This window comes from Strix aluco, chromosome 11 (assembly GCF_031877795.1).
Source record: "Strix aluco isolate bStrAlu1 chromosome 11, bStrAlu1.hap1, whole genome shotgun sequence".
Classification (NCBI taxonomy): domain Eukaryota; kingdom Metazoa; phylum Chordata; class Aves; order Strigiformes; family Strigidae; genus Strix; species Strix aluco.
In genome coordinates this window covers 14,661,369-14,680,655 of record NC_133941.1, presented here as the reverse complement: position 1 = coordinate 14,680,655, position 19,287 = coordinate 14,661,369, and the positions used below count along the sequence as shown (strand labels likewise).

Sequence of the window (19,287 nt, the reverse complement as noted above, 5' to 3'; positions counted from 1 at the left end):
TTATAACAACAAGCACATGATAAGTCTTTATTCAGACAGTATACAGTCAGTTTCCAAGTATCTCTTGTGCTGTTGATCTTGTCAAAATGATAGCAAAGTGCAAGCAAAACTACTTCAGCAGTTTCACTGTTGCTTTCCTCTCTATAGTTCTTAAAAGGAAATTTAAAAAAAAATAAAGAAATAAAGTCATGCTTTCAGGGCAGTATCCTACTGCTGCAACTAGGATTTTTAACTGCACAACGAAAGGAAACATACACATCTGAAGTACTGTGGTAGGAAGATACGTAACATTCCCTTTTTCCGTATCCAGAAGCCTAAGCAAGTTAAATGCAGGTTCACATGCAGCCACCAGGCCATTCAAAAACCCCTGCAGCGCTTTCCCTCTTTTCAGAAACTGTGTTGTAAGGGGCTGACTTCAAACTTTGTGTAGCAGTCAACCCATTCTTCAATTTACCTACTGGTAATAGAGGAAAGCTTCCTCAAGGTTGGCATTTGATACACATTTACTATTGGATATTAAATTGGAAAAAAGTTATTGAAAAAAAATAGCAACCTAAATATTCCTTAAAAAAAACAAACCCAAAACCAACTTAAGTTTTAATCCATTTCAGTGGCTGACAGTAACACGAGGAAAGCAACTTACTTGAAGAATTAAGCTATGAGGGGGCTCAAGTTTTTGTACAAATAAAAGGTTTTGCACTCTTCAGCAATATATTACAACAACAAAAGAACGTAAGAATTTAAACAGGAGAAAATAAAAAACCTTGCATGATAGTAATCCTTAAGAGATGACATACTGGTTTCAGTTCTGCTTTTGCCCACCCTACAAGATACTTTTAGGATACCTACCGACATCACCTCTGGGATTGCCTTTGACTGTATTTTATCTTACTGAAATAATGCCTCGCAGGCTGTAACACTGGCCTCTACCTAATTGGCATGTGCTAAATGGCCTGGCTGTGTCAGCTGATTCCTAATTCTGTGATTACAATCAAGCAGGGATCCAGAGGCTTGACCTGGCTCCTTCTAAGAGCTGGGAGAGATGTTCACTGGTAGCAAATTCTCTGCAAGACTTCCAAATATACCCATCCCATCCTCCAAAGTACAAGCTATCTTGAGTTTGTCATTTCTCACGTACGCTCCCAGAGATAATGATTTGGAAAACTCTAAGGTGATGCTTCCCAGAACATGAAAGATTCCCACAAGTTTCTGAAAACATGGAGAAGAGAATCATTTGTATTATTGCTTATATGACAGTAGTAGCCCAGAAACAAGTGTCATACAAAACTGCACCAGTCACTGCCCAACTGAGTGCCCCCCGAAAGTGCTGTGATTCTCCTCTCCTGTCGTCTTCTAGTATCCTTCCAGACAGGACATGCAATCTATCTAATTAAATTATGTTTAAGAGTTAAAGTTTAGTAAAGAGTTTAAGTTAAATCATGTTTAAGAAAGGTAAATCAAAACCTCATTTTATTACTTTTTCACAAGACTACTGGTCTGCTTTGGACTGGAAGTGTCCAAGAAGACACAGTGATTGCTGAAACTTAGACTGCTTCTTCTGAGGATATTTAAGGTTGCGAATCACTGAAAACTTGAAACAGTGCTTGGAAAAGAAACAAGCTTTCCAAATTCAGCGGGGAGCCTGCTTGCACAGACAGATTGAAACTGTTTTCTCATTGTGCATTATGTGTGTTTTAAGGATGCTAAATTTAACTCTCTCTGAAAAGCTTTACAATTAACCACAATCTAGAGAGACACAGCCTGAGTGTACAATTTTTCAATCAAAAACATCGTAATAAATATTTTTAAATGTGCATTTTAGAGAGTTTTAGAAGGCTACCTCAAATCATGTTCGGATCATATTATATGCAATGCTTCATACATCTTTCATTAGATTTAATATCCCATTTCAAAACATATAGCAGAATGCAGGAATTATGAAATCTATCATCATGAGTGGAATTTAAGAGCATCAACAGATCTGACTTCACTTAAAAAAATGTCATTTAGTATTATTTAAGAAATGTTATAGTATGTTCTTACAAATGCTTAGATTGTAAATTCTTTAGAGAAAGAATAGCTTATTATTATGTTAGGTGGTATCTAGCAAAATGGAGACCTTGTTTTCTGGTTGCTACTGTAATAACAAAATTTGTTTCTAGGCTGCTATAAATAAGACACACCATCATATTGCTCTTATTATGCATTTGTGTCAGATTTTAAAAGATGGCCATAATTTTTAATTGCTGCGTACATTCTAACCACAGAAAATAGCATTAGCTTTCAAGAAGAATCTTGTTCTTATGTTTAGTTTAAAAATAATTAGGACTCATTCTAAGACCAAGATGTCTCAGAGAAAATCGGCTGTGGAAGCACTTTTACATTTGGGATGAACAGCAGTCTTCATAGAGAGTACCAACAAACCCACTTGAAATGCTTCTTGCAATTGAAAACATCAGGAGGAACTCAAATTTCCTCCTCTTTTTCCATCAGCTCTTGAGGACTGTTTATAAGGTCTTTCAGAAGTTCTGAAGTTTTCATAAGGCCTTCCTTCCCTCCTGGTCCTTAAAACATTTTGTTTAGCTTTCTGTCACAACTTGACAACCTAAATAAGAATCTGTGGAACTGAGATGGAGAGGCAGATGTTAGAATAAAACCTCTAGTACAGACCAGATGATTTCCCAGCTGTTTCTGCAAATAATGCTTTTGCAACCTTTTTCAAATGTGTAGCCCATTTATTTATTTTTTATTTAAAACTTACTCCATTGTTTTAAATAGTACTATCTAAGCACTGCCAAATTGAAAACTTGTACAGTCAACTTAGACTGACCAGTGAGTTTTTACAGTATGAGTACTAGGAAATTAGACAACGGACCATCACAATGCTTTGGTAAAAAAGGAATGGGTGATGTTAATAACTTATCTTTATAACAGATTGTAACACCAAGTTCTACTGCAAGCATCATGACTAGTAAAAACAAAAAAGCAATTAAAGTCCATGCATACAACCACTCATGTCCTCTAGGCATTTTAAAATAAAATTGCTAATCTGAAATAGCGTAGCATCAAGAAAATATCAATGTATAATTCAAAACTGTTTCTAAAATTTTAGTTTCTCAAACTGAGTGGCATCGAATTCAGCTGGACAACAGCATCACCCTGTTAACCATTACAAGTTTCTGAAACAAAGTCACAGGAAATAGTAATTTCACATCACGTGTTCTCAAAGAGTAGCCACTGGTGGGGTGGGGGGAAACAAATACAAAGAAATGGGCAGAGTTTAGTTTGAGTTAAATTGAACAGGGGTCAAGTTCATCTGCTGTTGAACAAAGAAAAGAACAGTAAATGACAGCAGGAGTACAAGGTAACACCCAATCTATGATTAAAGACAGGAAATCTGCTATATAACAGAACATCAAACTTAGCCTAAGAGAATGACAATTGGAGCTATCTGCTTTGTCACATGTTGCTTCCAGCTCAGTATTGTTTGTATGTGCAAAATAGCTGGCATGACGGGTTTATAGCCTATACAGAATATTTCTACTATAAATAACAAACCACACCCGGAACAAAAATAAACTGGTTACGAAGATCCATAAAATAAAGCCCCACAATGTTAACAGAATGACTACATAAAAGTATGTTTCAAGAAAATACCTATTTGGTGAAAAGATAACACGAAATTATAAAAAATCCTTCCAAAGGGGAGGTATCACACTATTTTCATTATCAGAAAACTTCAAAATATTAATTGAAAAATGGAGCTTTAATAAACAGAATACCTACACTTTACAATACAACTAATGATGGAGAAGTCTTGTAGATGTAAAAGTCTATGACAGTCTCTTCATTTCAAGAATGCATTAGCCAAGTGCTCTATAAGCATGCCTCAAAATTCTTGCCCCAAGAAACATAATCTAGAGTGTATTTTATAGAACTACCATGTAATTAACTTGAAAGTAGCCCTGTAAACTAGGTAACTGGATAGGTTTAATGGCTATGTACTTAACTCATAGATGGCTTTAGATGTAAAAAATAGTGAAAGTTTAGTAAAACAGCTACTGAATTAAGGAAAACACTGCAAATTCCTAAGCATTACAGCAATCTCTAGATAGCATGAGCAGTAACAGCTCATAAAACACGCACAGGTTTTTCTACCTGAGTGCCAAACTACTAGAAACCTAGTGAAGTCTAAAGGCCAGCCTGGATCATTTTCCTTTATAACTAATTTATAAATTGCTCATAGATGTCTCTCCAGCACACGTTTATGATTTTTGCAGTACTACTCCATGCGAAGAACCTTGTAATTTACACTACCCACTGATCATACAAAAAGATACAGCCATTTATCGCAGACCTAAGAACTAATATCACCTAACCATGTTTTTCCGGAATTTCAAATAAAGCATTCTGACATGATGCAGCTAACCTAGCATCACACACTGTGGACAGAACTTATCACAGTAATTAAACCATGCTGAGTCAGTGCATCAGTTTGGAATAATACATGCTTGAATTCTTCAAAATTGTCTCACTGGTCACACCAAATGGCTTTTTAAATTTGGTGTATACATTAAGAATACAACAATTCTGATATGTGTTTTGGAACTGCAGATGGAATTGACTGCTATCCAGTTACGCAAATGCCACACAATGAATTTCTGATAGCATCTCTATTTGTTTGCCAACATAAACCTTTCTGTTCCAAGAGAAATTAAGTCTTGTGACTAATCAACAGTTCCAATGGTTTGTTCAAAAACAAAACCAATAATAAGCTAAACCATTTAAAACTCCGCCCATAGATTAAGCAGGGAGACATCAAAACCAACTCTTTTACAAATGAAAATCAGTACCCAAGGTGTCTACTTGCTACACTTTATAAGTTCTAGTCTTCTGAACTACAAATTGTGTATCATGAAAGGAATTTTTACCATTCCTATCGCCCCCTACATTGCTATCAACAGTCTGAAGTAAAGTTTCCCTGCTCCTGCAACACTCTAAAGAAAGAACTTCAAGGCTACAGAGGAACTCAGCTTCTACTAAGCCCGTTATACAGGCCCTGTGTTTACAGTGTCCACCTTCTAGTGCATTAAAGCAGAAAGACTTACAGAATTGCATCTTACCACCTCTAACATCAGCTATCAGAGACATTCTGGCCCAAGAAAGGTCAATGCTGGACAGATGCACACCACCACCTCCATAAAGGCAGAATAAAAACAAGCCTGAACAAAGACAGTAAGAGAAGCACTGGGGCAATTAAACTCTGAAACAGAGGAGCTTGCAACCCACTGGAAGAAGAAAGAGGAAGAGATCTAAAAGGAGCAAGTGGAGCACAGGAATACATTGGCTGTTAGAAAAAGGAATACAGAATTTGTACTTTTACTTTTCAAAGTGAAAGGGGGATGAGACGGGTCAGGGTTCAAGCATCCACCTAGCACCTCTTTAACCAACTGCAGGAGGTTAGAAGAAACAGGACTCTCCACAGCGGGAAATGGATGAGCATACAGCACCAGACAGAGCAGTCGGGGAGAGCAGGGATGCCAGCAGCACTCCCCCACGTGGAGGAGGCTTTCTATGACACGTGAAGGAACTAGTTTCTGACTGTTAAGTCATAATAGGCTATTCGAGCCACAGCTATGCTGTCCATTATGCACAGTAAACCTCCCTCCCCACCCCCCCGAGGAAGCTATTTAAACTGTGCATACAACATACAAATATATTAAAATAACAGAAAACAACATGCACTTTTTAATGTATACGATAACTTATGTTTTTAAACCATGTTGGGTCATACTATGAGATAATGGTATTTAAGGACATTTTATCTAGAGACATCAGTGCATTATTTTGCTTCAACAAGTATGAATAAAGGTCTGTCTGATACCACTTCTAGTAAGTGTCTGTTATAACAAATTAGTGGATATAGACATTAAGTAAAACCAGCCAGAATCCAGGAAAGGTAAAAAGGTGCTTTCTGTGGTAGTATGTAATGATGTAATTTATATAAGTAATCATCAAGGTAAAGCTAGGAAAGAACTCCTCTCTTAACAACTTTTATGTTGTTTAGATTCATGTACCCTGACGGAAGTAACTGAAGTCTGCCAGCCTGCACAAAATAAACTGTTTCATAAATACTGTCTGAAAAGTGTGGAATTCTTCCTATTTGTCATGAAAGACACCTTTTTTCCCCCCAAATACACTTGCAGCAAAACTAGCAAAGAAACCACTTGCACATCTAAAATTGACCTTCAGCATGTTTAGCATATTTTTATGTCAGGCTTCTCATAAATTAGATCAGCCTTCCTCACAGGTGACCACATCTGCAGCTTGGTTAGCTAAATGCTTTTGCAAAACTAAAAAGGAAACAAAAAAGGAGGAAATAGGAAGAAGCCTAGTTGCAGTAAATTATATTCAATCTTCAGGCAACTGCACTCCAAACACATGCCTCAAACTTTTTCAAGTAGAAAACGTTGGTTTAGATTTCACTATTTATTTATTTTTAGCACTGAAGTTCTTCAGCCAAATTTCATGTGTAGGGAGAAAAAAAGTAGACAAACCATCATAATGGTTCAGATGTGTGTTTAAAATACGCAGGAAATGATGCTAGCTCTTGGTGGAACAGTAGAGAAATATCAACGATAACTAGAAACAAAACCAGCATCCTCTTCAGTTATGCTTACAACCCTGACATTCTCCATTAATCAGATAACTGCTTTTCTTTTGACTATGTGGCAGTTTCTTCATAGCCATCTGTAGTGTCATCATATCAACAATGGGACTACTGTGTACCATTACTGTTGTAAACATATCTAAACATATCATTAGAAAAAAAATAAAATCATTTAGAGACTTTCAGTAACACGAGCCCACCATTCACATAAGTCTAGAAAATTATCCTGCTGGCAAAAACAAAGTGGGTGATTTTAGGGGAGCAGGAGGGGAGACAGATAAAGGAGTTGAAATCTGAAACTCCTCAGGAGAGATTCTTAGTCTTCTTGAATTCAGAACTTCCTTATAAATAAGCCTGACTACTCTTGCAATGGAAAAAAATAGCACACAAGTGTGTAACTCAAGACTGTATCATAACTAGCAAGCAATCACAGAAGCTTTAATCCTGATACCTTCCAACTGTGTGTGCATGACTGTACAAATGTAATCCTCATTTGCTAGGATGCTTTATTAAATAAAACTGTTTCCCAATCTACATGACAACATAACACATTATTTCCACAGACACTAAGAGCACCATATTGAACTGCTATCTCTTATGTATAAGCACCAAATGGTGGTGCTGAGGAAAGCCTTCTATCTGCATCAAGGTTTTAAGGGAAGGGTGGCATGGAGGTGAGAAGAAAAAGAGTGAGAGTTAATAGCAACCATAAAAGAGAGCCAAAATAGGATTAATACCAATCTCTGCTAAGATCTGTGCTGTTCTCTTCTTTATATACGTTATTGACCTGCTTCTGAATTGCCCCATCCCATCAGATATTCATGTCTCTTCTCCTTACCAAGCCCTGGCCACAAATTGCTCCCCACCCACACAGTGCCTTTATCTTCCCAGAGTCAGTATTTGCAAAGGCTGAACGGACAAACCTGTAGTGTTTTATAGAAGACTTCTGCCTCCACTTCATACTTCCATCTCTCTGCTTTCACAATCACTAGATTTTCTCCATTTCCATACCTTATCCCCTTCCACTCTCTCTCTCACACATCTTTCGCTGCTGCTTGCTTTCCCCATCCTGACTATCCCTCTTACCAAGTTTCAGCTGTCTCCTCTTTCCTTCTCCCATCCTATACCCACTATCTTCCTTTGCTTTATTTTTCTACTCTAAGTACCGCACCTACCACCTAATCTCCTATGTTCTGGTTTTCCCATTACACTGTCCCTCCAGTTTGCGATATTCTCGTCTCCACAGGTTCTGTGTTTCTTCCTCTGAAATTACAATTCTCACTATAAATACCTTCCCTCTAAAATAATCGATTTGCTGGATGCCTGACTATATAATCTCTTCAAAGACCAAATTAACTGATGCCTTGTGTATATGCAGGAAGAACACACAGCAGAGAGAGTGCACTGCTTGGTAACTTTAAGTCTAAATTTAATCTAAACCAGGATTTATTAACTTATTTATTTAAAAAAAATCATAATCCACTCCCTTCTCTCCACTGATACCTAAAATACTGCCCGAAGTTCTGGAAGTAACTGCTACCATTATCTAAAAATGACAGCATCGGTAGAAACACGTAAATGAGATCAGCTTGACATGGAAATCCCCACTCAGAGAATTAAATGTGATCTCTAATCATGGGGCTCAGAAGAGCTGCTCAACATGGAAAAAAGCTTCTTTTTATAAAATAAATTTAAGTAAGGAGAGGAAAAGAAAAGTGCAGAGGAGTTTCTTTGTTAAATATTTAGCATCTGGGCCTTCCTTATCTTATTTTGAGGTTTACGTTGGTGTATGTTGAAGGATGCTTTAACATGCCCACTCCATCAGCATGATAGAGACATTTAAAATCAGTGAACTGACTGCAAAGTGAGGGTAAGTAGATGAATACAACGTTGCAATTTGGTGTTTAACCACTTTCCTTTTTGTTTTTTGTTACTGTTGAAATGATCCTGTATTATAGTCTGTAATACAGAAATAGCATAGACATTTAAAAAAACATAGCTATGAATAAGTGAGCTCCAGAGTTTTGTTTGTTATACTCAAGTGTGGCACTACTCCATGGTCAACATTAACTTAATTCTTCTACCCAATAAGGTTTTACTCCTGTTTGAGAAAAGACATCAAAGTTAACCTTTTATCATTCACCATCTGTACGAAAACCTTTGTGACCTCACGTCTGCTCACTGGGCTTTTCATAACACAATTTTTCCATCCATCAAAACAAAGTTGATGCTGACAGAATGCAAACATCAAGAGAGACTTGGTTCTACTTTTTCCAGTGCTCAACTGTCTTGATTTCAGCATCCAAACAGATCAAGTGAACAACTGATACTGGTTCTTCCCTTGATTTAGTAATTTATTTCAAACAATTAACTGCAACTGCCAATTACTATCCATTTTATGAAATATTACAACTACAGAACTTAACATCTGTGTTAGTATCCCATAAGTTTCCTTAAAAACAAGGTGGCAGACAACTCCCACAGATCTTCACTTCTACGCACGAAGGAAGCAGTTTGAAGAGCCTTTACTCACTCCCTGTTTTCTCTAATACTACCTATTCCTATTTCCTTTCAGGTTGTTGATTTCTCTTCTTGATTCTGAAGTCTTTTACTCCCCAGTTCTCTGTTCTTTGTGTACTAGCCCACTCCACCTCTGCCATGCAGTTTGGATCATCACAGACTTCATGCCGCCACACTTACCAACCCTAAGCCCTTACTTCCAGTGAGCTATTGCTCTCTGAACTTGTGATCATTGTTTCCCCAGCTACAATTCATACCTACAATTCTTTTCCTACTACTTTCATACCTACCTTCTTCCACGATTACTTTTCCAGCATAGTTGAGAATTAGAAGAAATACTAGAGTAAATTTTACTTTTAAACTGGCTCTGAAATTTATAATTAATCTACAGATTAGAGGTAGTTGGTATTTTCCCTGCATTCTTAACAATGCTGTTGTGAGAGAACTATTTTCTCAGTAACGCTGACAACTTCATCTCTGTAGTTTTGTGGTGCAATGCAAGAAATAGATGGTGAAAATAAAAAGCCCACAGGAAATAATAGTGGATGCTCTATTTAAAAATACCAAATTGGAATGCAAAACTCAGTAGCAGATATCACAAAAAATATCTTTCATTTTAATGAATACCATAGTATGACCAACACAGACCCAGTAAACCTATCAATGCCACTTACCCTTTCAGCAAAGCATTTAGGTAATGCCTTTCTACTTAAATATTTTGTTGGAAGAAGCTCGGAGCAAACACATTTATATGCTCTCCTGAATATAAAACTGAACTCTTTAGATTCAGTGTAAGTCAGTTCACACTACAGATAACGGTAATTTACTGTTTATTATACCAAACAAAGTTTGCAAGGCAGAAAAGCCCTTCCTTTAAGCAAAAGATTACAGTAACACTATGACTTAGATACAACACGCAGTGACAACTCCTTCTTCTAGACTGTATCCCAGGCTACAGTACTTTCACACATGGCAAACACACCATTGCCATTTAAACGCTGCCACCATCACATTAAATTTTTCAACAAATGGCGTAGAAGGCTTCACAGGACATAGGGGACAGAAAGGGGACAATATGACTCTCTGAAAAAATTAATCTACATAATATATCTCTGAAACCTGAAGCAGACAAAAATATAAGTTCCTGATACCACCAGCAAATATTAAAGTTCTTAATGCAGTATCACTTGCATTGCTTTTTCATGTACCTTTTCAGTCAATTACTGTGGTAATACACATGCTTCCATGTTTCCTTGCTCAGCAAATCAAATAAAAAACCTAGTCCCTTCTGCTGTGTAAGAAATCCACTTACATTAAATTATCTCCCCCACCCCTCAAAATACGTCAGCCAATCACATAAACAAAAGCTGGGTTTTTTACAAAGCCTTTTAGGAGGTCACAAAACAAACAGTTCTATTCTATAATTGTTTTGCCATGATTTTAGTCCTTGCAGATCATAGTTTAACTACAAAGTTACACTGCAACAGAATGAAGCAGAAAGGAATGTTACAGGGTATGAACAAAACAATACTAAACTTACCCCTCTGAAATTCCAGCCCTTGGTAGAAGGAAACAAGGAAAAATTGTTCTGTTGCTGTTTTGGCCTGCAAGATGAGACAAAGAAAAGTGTTTACTTTTTCAGCTGTCGTATTTTCTAGATCAGTAACAGTGACAATAGAAGGAGAAAAGAAAAACACAGGCTTTGAATACTAAGACACCTCAGATTTCCTTGGCTGTACTTCTGACAGGTTTCTCTCTTCAGTTTAGTTAAATGTTTTAATTCTGATTGAGAGCTAAGGGACATGGCAGCCTTACAAGCCTTCACAGACACGCTCACTTGATGTCTGACAACTTATTACTCCTACTGATTTTCAACACGAAGAGACAACCCTGACCTGAACAGTGTGGGTCTATGAACCTGCAATTATGCCATGTGATGCAAAATGGTGCAGCCTGCCAGCTGTACTGCATGGGTACACTAAAGAGCCTTTAATCCTAACAGTGAAGCTATGTGAGGCACCAGTGTAAAGCAAGCTAGCCATACATCTGTGTGACGCTAAAAACTAGAAGCTGACTTCTGTTTTTACTCCTTCCAAAACCTTTCTCCTACCCTATAATTATTGCTGTACAATTATTTCTGAAAAGTAACCATAACATTCTCCACTTCGCTCTTACTAAGTGCTTTTCACCAGTAAGATCTTTAATGAGTTTACAAAGGTAGGCAAACATTGCTAAGATTTTACACATGAAGTCAGATCAAAGCTTGACTGTCTTGTTGAAGTTGACCAAACCAACAAATAGTTTGGCAGCAGGACCTAAGTGCTGAGCACACTTCACCTCCAACCATACAATTATACAGATTACATTAGTGATCACAAATAATAACAGGAATACAAAAACTTGTTTAAAAATAACAAATTAAATGGCTGCCTGTCAAGCCTCACCATCCAACAAGAGGACAGATGTTTTGCAGTTAAAGCACTGGACTAACACATGAAAGATCTGGGAGTCATTCCTGCTGCTTATAGTTCCTGAAGGACTCCAACACACTGTGCCCCAGTTTCCTTTCTGCAGAGTCAGCATTAACAATAGTTCTGCCTTTTTTCCATCATCTCTATTTTGGTATAAAATATTTGGTGTACAGATACTTTTCTTATTACGTGCATTAAAACACATCATAGAGCAGTGATCACAGCAGACACTTTTAGATGACAACAAAATGCAAATAATAAACTATAGTCATGACAATTGAGTCATATTTGTAACATCAAACATTGAGATGTAAATCTTCTCATTTTTTTACTCTACCAGCCAGACAACCAGAAAGAATATCAATATTTGAAGCACATTGATAAAGTCATGAAAAAGCACAAGGCTGCATACATGGCAGACTTTAGCACTAGACTGTCCCACTAATAAAGCCTCCTACTGCAGCTTTCCAAGTTAAAATGTTACGAAACTGAGTTTCTAACTCAAAAGCCTCACTGGAACTGTAGCTGCATCATGCAAAGAGAAAAATGTTATTAACAAGAGCAAGTTACACAGATTATCTGTTGTCCTAATGGTGGTTTGCACCCTTTTTATTCACAGATGATCTCACAATAGAACCAGTCAGATTTTCCAAAAAGTACTGTGAGCTTTCTATGGAGTTATGCTTAGTCACCTTAAGAAAAAAAATCTCATGTTTAAACTTATATTTCCGCAGTTTCTCTTTGATATTTTAATGTTTATTTTCCCATTTTATTCTCTTTGATATTTTAATGTTTATTTTCCCAGTTTATTAAGAATTGCACTAGTTCTATTTTAATTAAGCTGAATACAGGGGAAACAAGACATTTCAACTTCAATATAGCAGGATTTATCATAGTTCATACAACAGTTACAAGGGAAACAAAAACTTCATTAAAAATTATCTCTCCCCACAATCATTCTGTAACAAGAACTGAGAACTCTGTAAGAAGCAATGTTTGTTGTATCATTCATCTACACTAAACTGAAGGCCATCCACTAGAAGAGGACTGATGACTAACCATTTATCATCATCAATCTGTAACTTTCCCAGTCACTGAAAACATCCCAGATTACACAACAGCCAGTCATTACAGAGAGCAGACAGTATTAAATCTACATTTTGTCAGTTTTCAAATAGGTATCCTCCTTCCTTATCAGTCAAGAACCTTACTTCATTTTGGTGAGAATGGACCTCTCTATTATTCACAATAGTATGCTATCTCTTTTCTTTTTAATACTATTATAGTGTGATGAAAGAGCCTTAAATGCAGCAGCCTAATAAAACAAGACAGTTTTACCAAAAGGAATTAATTAAAAAAGTAGTAAAATATACTGAGGTCATTGGATTTTCCTCCATGACTTACTGGCCTGATCCAATACATACAGGGTGTAACAAAACTCTACTCAAATTGTTTTTTCACCCAATGTGTGCAGGACTTTTCTAATGAGCAGAAATCAGGCTGAAGCATTACACTCATTTACCACCCTATGGGCCACCTTAAATAATTTCTTCAAAAACTTTCACTTTTATGCATCTGGCATGGATATTACTTCCCTATTTTCTATTCTATGGGGGGATATTCAAAGTTCAAGTCTGGATCAAAGTCTAATCGAGTCTAATTTCCCATTATAAGCAACCATTTCATATAGCCCATCTCAAACCTACCAAGATATTAAAACTGCAAAAGTACTGTCCTACTATCTTACTGAAAAACTGTTTTAGAAATCTCACTGTTCCTATAACTAGAAACCATCTAGGCTAAACACATTAATAAATTGTTTATGCCTACCATTCTGAACCAGCATTTTTCAGCTGAACACACCCCTAAATCAAAATGAAGTAAAATACAAGTTCTGGTTCTCGAATGTACCTCAAATAACAAAATATAGTTCTAACAAGCCCAAGACCTCATTTACAGTTTTCAGTTTGGTCCTTCACTATCTTAAAGTTATTTTGATCTCTTGGTCTTCCCAACATTCAACATCATGATAACTGTACTGAAAAAGAATTAAGAGTATCACAGATTTTTTCAAATACATTTTAAATTAATGTCTTGCTCTTTTTTCTACAGGGCACTACTAATGTTACTTCTGAACATTCTGTTTACTGGGTAAATCTTTTCTGAATTGCAGCAGTATATGAGCTAATTAAGAAACAGCCTGTATGTATTATAAAACTATTAAAATACTAAATTGCTATTTGGTATTTTAAATACAAAAACATAAAGCTACAAAACTGTCGCATAATTCTATTTTTGAAATAATGAGTAAATGTTACTGTTTGATAGGAGGAATAGTATGTCAACAGGTGTGTTAGACCCCCTTGGTTTGGAAATAAAATAATTTAGGGCCAGACCAATAATAAAAGTCACCACTGGCATAAGTAGCAGATAGAACAAAATAAAACATTAGCTTAAAGATGGAAAGAGGAGACAAACTAATAGGCATTAACAATGATGAGCAGATCAGATTTTGAGAGGCATGCAAGTCTAAAATAAATTACTCGGATACTATAGTAATGCTTTTTCACATGTCAAGAACAAGACAGGAATTATTCCTGTAACTGCATGCACTGTGATGAACACTCTTGAAATACACTGAATAGATGATCACAGACTAGATCATGGCTGAGAAAAGGAAATACATAATGTGTGAGGGAAAGAGAGGATTTCCTCCCTACAATTACTTACAACAGTAATCTCAAAGCTATAATTTATAATACTTGACCTTTCTTACAGATATATCTTTTTTCATTTAGCTAAAAGTCACCAAAACATCTTCTCCCTAGTACTGCAGTTTTAAGAATGAAAGACTAGAAGGTGGGACTATACAGAACTCTTCAGACTGTGGGAGGGAGGGGGTCACCAAACCTGTCAGCTGAGCTTGGTTTGGAGATTGCTGTGGAAAGTTTACCTTGAAAATAAAAGCCTGAAACCAAGTCCATCCAGTCTGAGAAAAGCACAAGTGGAGGCCTGCCACTTGGAAGGGTGAAGATACTCAACCTTCAGCCATGTCTATCTGTTTGAGTGTCAAATTCCTCCTCCTCCTCTTTAGTAGGAGTTTTAACTGTTCCATCTTCCATTTGATCTTTAAACTCTAGCCCTGGAAAAATAAGCCCTGGAAATGGCATCTTCACATCTTAGTAGCTCAGATGTAGTTTAGATCCCTTGGAACACTTACCAGTGAACAACTGAACTATCTAACTTGCCTGCTAATCTTTTAGCAATCCTGCTGTTTAATAATTAGGAATTTTACTGCACAAAACATTTATTACTGCAAGAACATTTTACACTGGTAATATCCTCTGAGCTTTGGCTCTGTCTTTAACCAAGGTGCTTCTATCACTATTTTGTAGCTTGAAGATTAAGTGGCCACTGAATTAAACATACAGTAGTTACTGTAAAAGCTGGCAGAGGAACTCTCTAAGACTTGTTTTGGAGTTTTAGAAAGCAGCCATTCTTTATTGCAGCGCTGGGCGCACACACAACACTGACTTAATTTATTCTCAGTAAAAAAAAATATTTAGTGAGACTTAAAAAAAAAAAACACCGTTAGCAAGACATTTTGGCTTACACAGTGAATATCAGTTTAACAGTAAGGTCCCAGATTCTGTGATCCATGAGAATCACTTGAAGTCCTAAAATCAGCATGAATAGAAGTTCTAGAACTTCTAATACCCATAAGTTAATCTATATCGTTTACTAGGTTAATGACAAGAAATCAACTCTCTATGCTTCTTGTACCACTTACAGTGGTGGAGAAAGGGAAAAAGATTAAGGGCGGGAGGGGGGGTGTGGAGAACAAGACAAACCATGAAATAAAAAATTATTGCAGAGAAATGTTGTTTTCTTTCTCACAGCTAAGTATGTACTACAGAAGTTTATTGTATACAATAAATACAAGAAGTCGCCATAAAGTCTAATAAAGTATTACAGTGGATTAAGGCTAAATGTCAGTTGGTTTTCACTGTGGAATGCTGAATTAAGGATAAGGATGCATCTCTGTCAAGACTGAAGTAGGTATTGTTTGTCTTATAGTATGTTTATGTTGTCCCATCTGCTGCTTGCATTCAGAAAAAAAAAAAAAAAACAGTATTTCATATTAAACCAGCATCATCTTAAAGGCTTGTCTGGAAACAAAACATTGATCCTTCTTAAAATGGTTTTGCAGAAGTGATTCCTATTTTTACATTTGTTGAGTTTAGTATATATATAGCCAGCATATTCCAATTCTGTCTTGGAAATTCAATTAAACCTTGAATTTTTTTTCCCACCTGTCACCAGTAGCAATAATGTTCACAGATCGGTGAAACTACAGAGTTTTTGCAAAAACTGAGTATGACCTATAACTATTTTTTCTGCCTAAAACTCAGGCTAGAACCCAGCTATGGTCCCCAGAATTCTGTTGAGAATGCTAAGAAAAAGAATTAAGAGTCATAAAATAATGCTTTTGTCCTTAAGATGTACAGCATTTTCTGTTTAGGTTCCTTCACAGATATGCTACGAATAGATACAATAAAAAAGGCCAAAACTGTTGGACAAAGATATCCTTATTGAAGTCTTTATTTAGACACAGTTTTCAGACATCAAATTAACATGCCCCCCAGAATAAATCAATAGAGCTTTTTTGTGCAACCTTTACTGTGCTGTAGGTTACTTTATATAGTGACAGACGGTAAGTAAAAGTATACAAAGGAATCTAAAGACTACAACATGCACTGAATGATTTAAAGTTTCTATTACTTTTACTAAAAAAAGTGTTATCTGTGTTGAAGCATGATGAGATATATGAACACTTTATGGCAGTTTATATAAAGCTCATGTAACTTTTAGATCTTCATCTGATCCTGCAGTCTTTCTGCACACAGAATCACTGAGTACAACAGTATTTTTTTAGATATGAATATGCAAGCTCTGTGTGTTTTGTTTAAAATACTCAGCTGCTACATCTGTTTGAAGATAAAAGTGTATTTCACAAATCTACATGAATACTCAGATAATAAAAGGAAAGCTCAAACCGCTTAGAGGCAAGCTGTGCTAAGTAAAAATTCTTTTAAATCTGCAAAAATAAAAGGTTGTTACTACAGCTGTGAATATTTTATGAAAATACTGTTAAATAATAAATAGTACTTACTGTTCAGAACTGTTCTTTGTAATGTCATCTGCTCAACCTATCAAAAGTGTACATTGATATACTGTTCATAAAAGCACATTTATTTTAACACACTGGGATATTTGTGATACTTAAATTACACACACACACAAAATTTCTATGTGGTTTACCTGGTGAAGCCTGAGATATGCAATAGCATTTTTGCTTTGAACAATAGTTTTGAACAATACTGATTCTCTTACATGTTTTAAGTTACAGATAATAGTAAATTAATGTATCTTTGGTACTGATTTTAAAAGCAGAAAAAAAACCCACCATGATTTGACCTACTTAATAAAAAACACTGACTCCACCACTCAAAATCTCAAATACTATTTCTCTTCTATACTAGGCCTGCGGTGTTTTGACTCTAAAAGGAGACTGTGGAAAAATTAATTTATTTTCCAAAAGGAAAATTTTTAAGTTCATATGGAGATTTTACTTAATACACTGTTCTTCTTAAAGGTAAAGCAACTCAAAGATTGCTTGTATGTTTAATTTACCAAGGTCCAATCCTGCAGACACGAGCTCTTCAAGCTCCCATACTATCTACTAATAGACAATCTTTTTGCAGAGGAGGGCCACTTAGATGATCAAGATTGAACACTTACTACCTTGAAAGAAATAAAAATATCCACCAAGGAAAAAAAACAGATGGCTGATTTTTACTAGCTGGGCTGACTTCCTGAATACTAACATGATCTTTTATTGTCCTAGTATCATGAACCATGTGTCATAAATATATTAAGAAAGAAAAACAGACCTTGTGAATCTGGATATACACAGATGAAAGCCTGCATCACTGAAGCAGGTACATGTACCAGTGAGCTGTCCCACACCTACTCTTTTCCCACACTTTCTTCAGAATGTTTGTTTATACTATGAATCAACGCACAGCACTGTAAGATATGCCATCACTAATAAAACCCAAAGAATCCACAAAATGCATGTTTTCACTTCTGCATTTGATTAATTTCCTGTAAAAATTAATACTAATTTTGAGCGGAAAAAAATATTTAGTTCTACATTTTGATCTAAAAATCAGATATTCCTAATGATGTAGCATTTCTTCTGAAGAAGGAATACAGGCTTGACTAAAAGCTTGAAACATAACATTTTAAAATCTGTAACTACTGCAGGTTAATGCAATAAATTACATCTGATATATGCCACTATAGAAGCATCCCCCTTGACATATATGAACTCTGTTCAGAACTGAAACAAAAGCCCTGGCTACCAGCCAACAGGAGGATGCAGGCTTTTCTGCTGTTTGACAGATGTATAGCTGCATTAATGCTGGGGTGGATGAGAAGCCAGTCCTGTATTATGTTTCTGTAACAAAATATCACTGTTTCATTAATATTGTAAAAGCTAAGATTAGAAAAACTATTCACTGGCTCACTTTGCATGTGCAGCCTAAAATTATTCCTATAGCATTTCAATAATAGTAGGAAAAAGAAATGGCAATAACATGTTTGTTAATTTTCAGTCATTACCTCATCCCACCGCTGTATCACAGATAAATGCTGAATTTTTTACGAAGAGAACAACTTCTCATTAAAAAGAAATGTTTGCTCATCTCCACCCTGCACTCAGCCATCCAGATAAGATCCTCTAGTCCATGGGATAAAAAAGATCTGATGGTAATGCTTAAATGGCCTCCATCATGAGAGTGTCAGAAACAGCAAGCCTCCAGGCAAAAACCTCACAATATTCATGCCCAAGGAAAGAGAGTAAGTCTTTTGTTTTCAAAATAGAAATAAGCTCAAAATGTTCACCCAGAGAAAGCAGACAAGGGATTTAGCAGTTCGTGAAATCCAACTGAACAGCATTTCAGTTAGCCTATAGAGAAGCTACTAACACCTTTAAAATGATCATTCAAGTGCCATCACATCATGTTCTTGATAAAGGAAATGGATTTTTTATGAATCCAAACAAAAAGGATTTTCAGATCATCTGGCTCTCTGAAGGTAAACGTGAATTCCTGCAAAGCTGTGGTTCACTAACAGGCATTTAGAAATACCAGGACAACTGAATAAAGAGGGAAATGCTATTTAAAACAAGTAACATTTGGGGGCAAGTCAATCCAATACAAGATTTTAAAACTCCTGTACTGCTATTTCCTTATCCCTCCATTTGCAATTTTTTTTTTTTTTTTTGCATTATAACTTGTATTTCAACTGAAAAAAACAAAAATGTAGGTTTGTAACAAAAATGTCAAATAGGATGATTATGTCATTAAGCCTATTAGTCAATTTAGAGGCTTCTCTCTGTTGAAAATTGAAAAACTCCTGCACACGTTTTAAAGAGCACTTTAAGATACTTTTCACGCCTCTCTCTCAAGGACATGACATTAAGCCAGTCAGACAAAGAAGGAAAAATGCTTTTATTAAATGCAACCAGTTATAGAGGATTATAATTTTCAGTATACTGTT

At 36.0% G+C, this 19,287-nt stretch overlaps 1 protein-coding gene across 3 annotated transcripts in view; it reads right to left on the bottom strand.

Annotated features, from left to right (window-relative positions):
• The window catches only part of ARHGEF3 (Rho guanine nucleotide exchange factor 3), a 141,200-nt gene that overhangs the window by 79,315 nt on the left and 42,598 nt on the right, over positions 1-19,287 (bottom strand). For all 3 annotated transcript variants that reach the window (XM_074836211.1, XM_074836210.1, XM_074836212.1), the window contains one exon: positions 10,731-10,794. In XM_074836211.1, the coding sequence (XP_074692312.1) occupies positions 10,731-10,794 (64 nt within the window). The remainder of the gene's footprint in view (positions 1-10,730; positions 10,795-19,287) is intronic.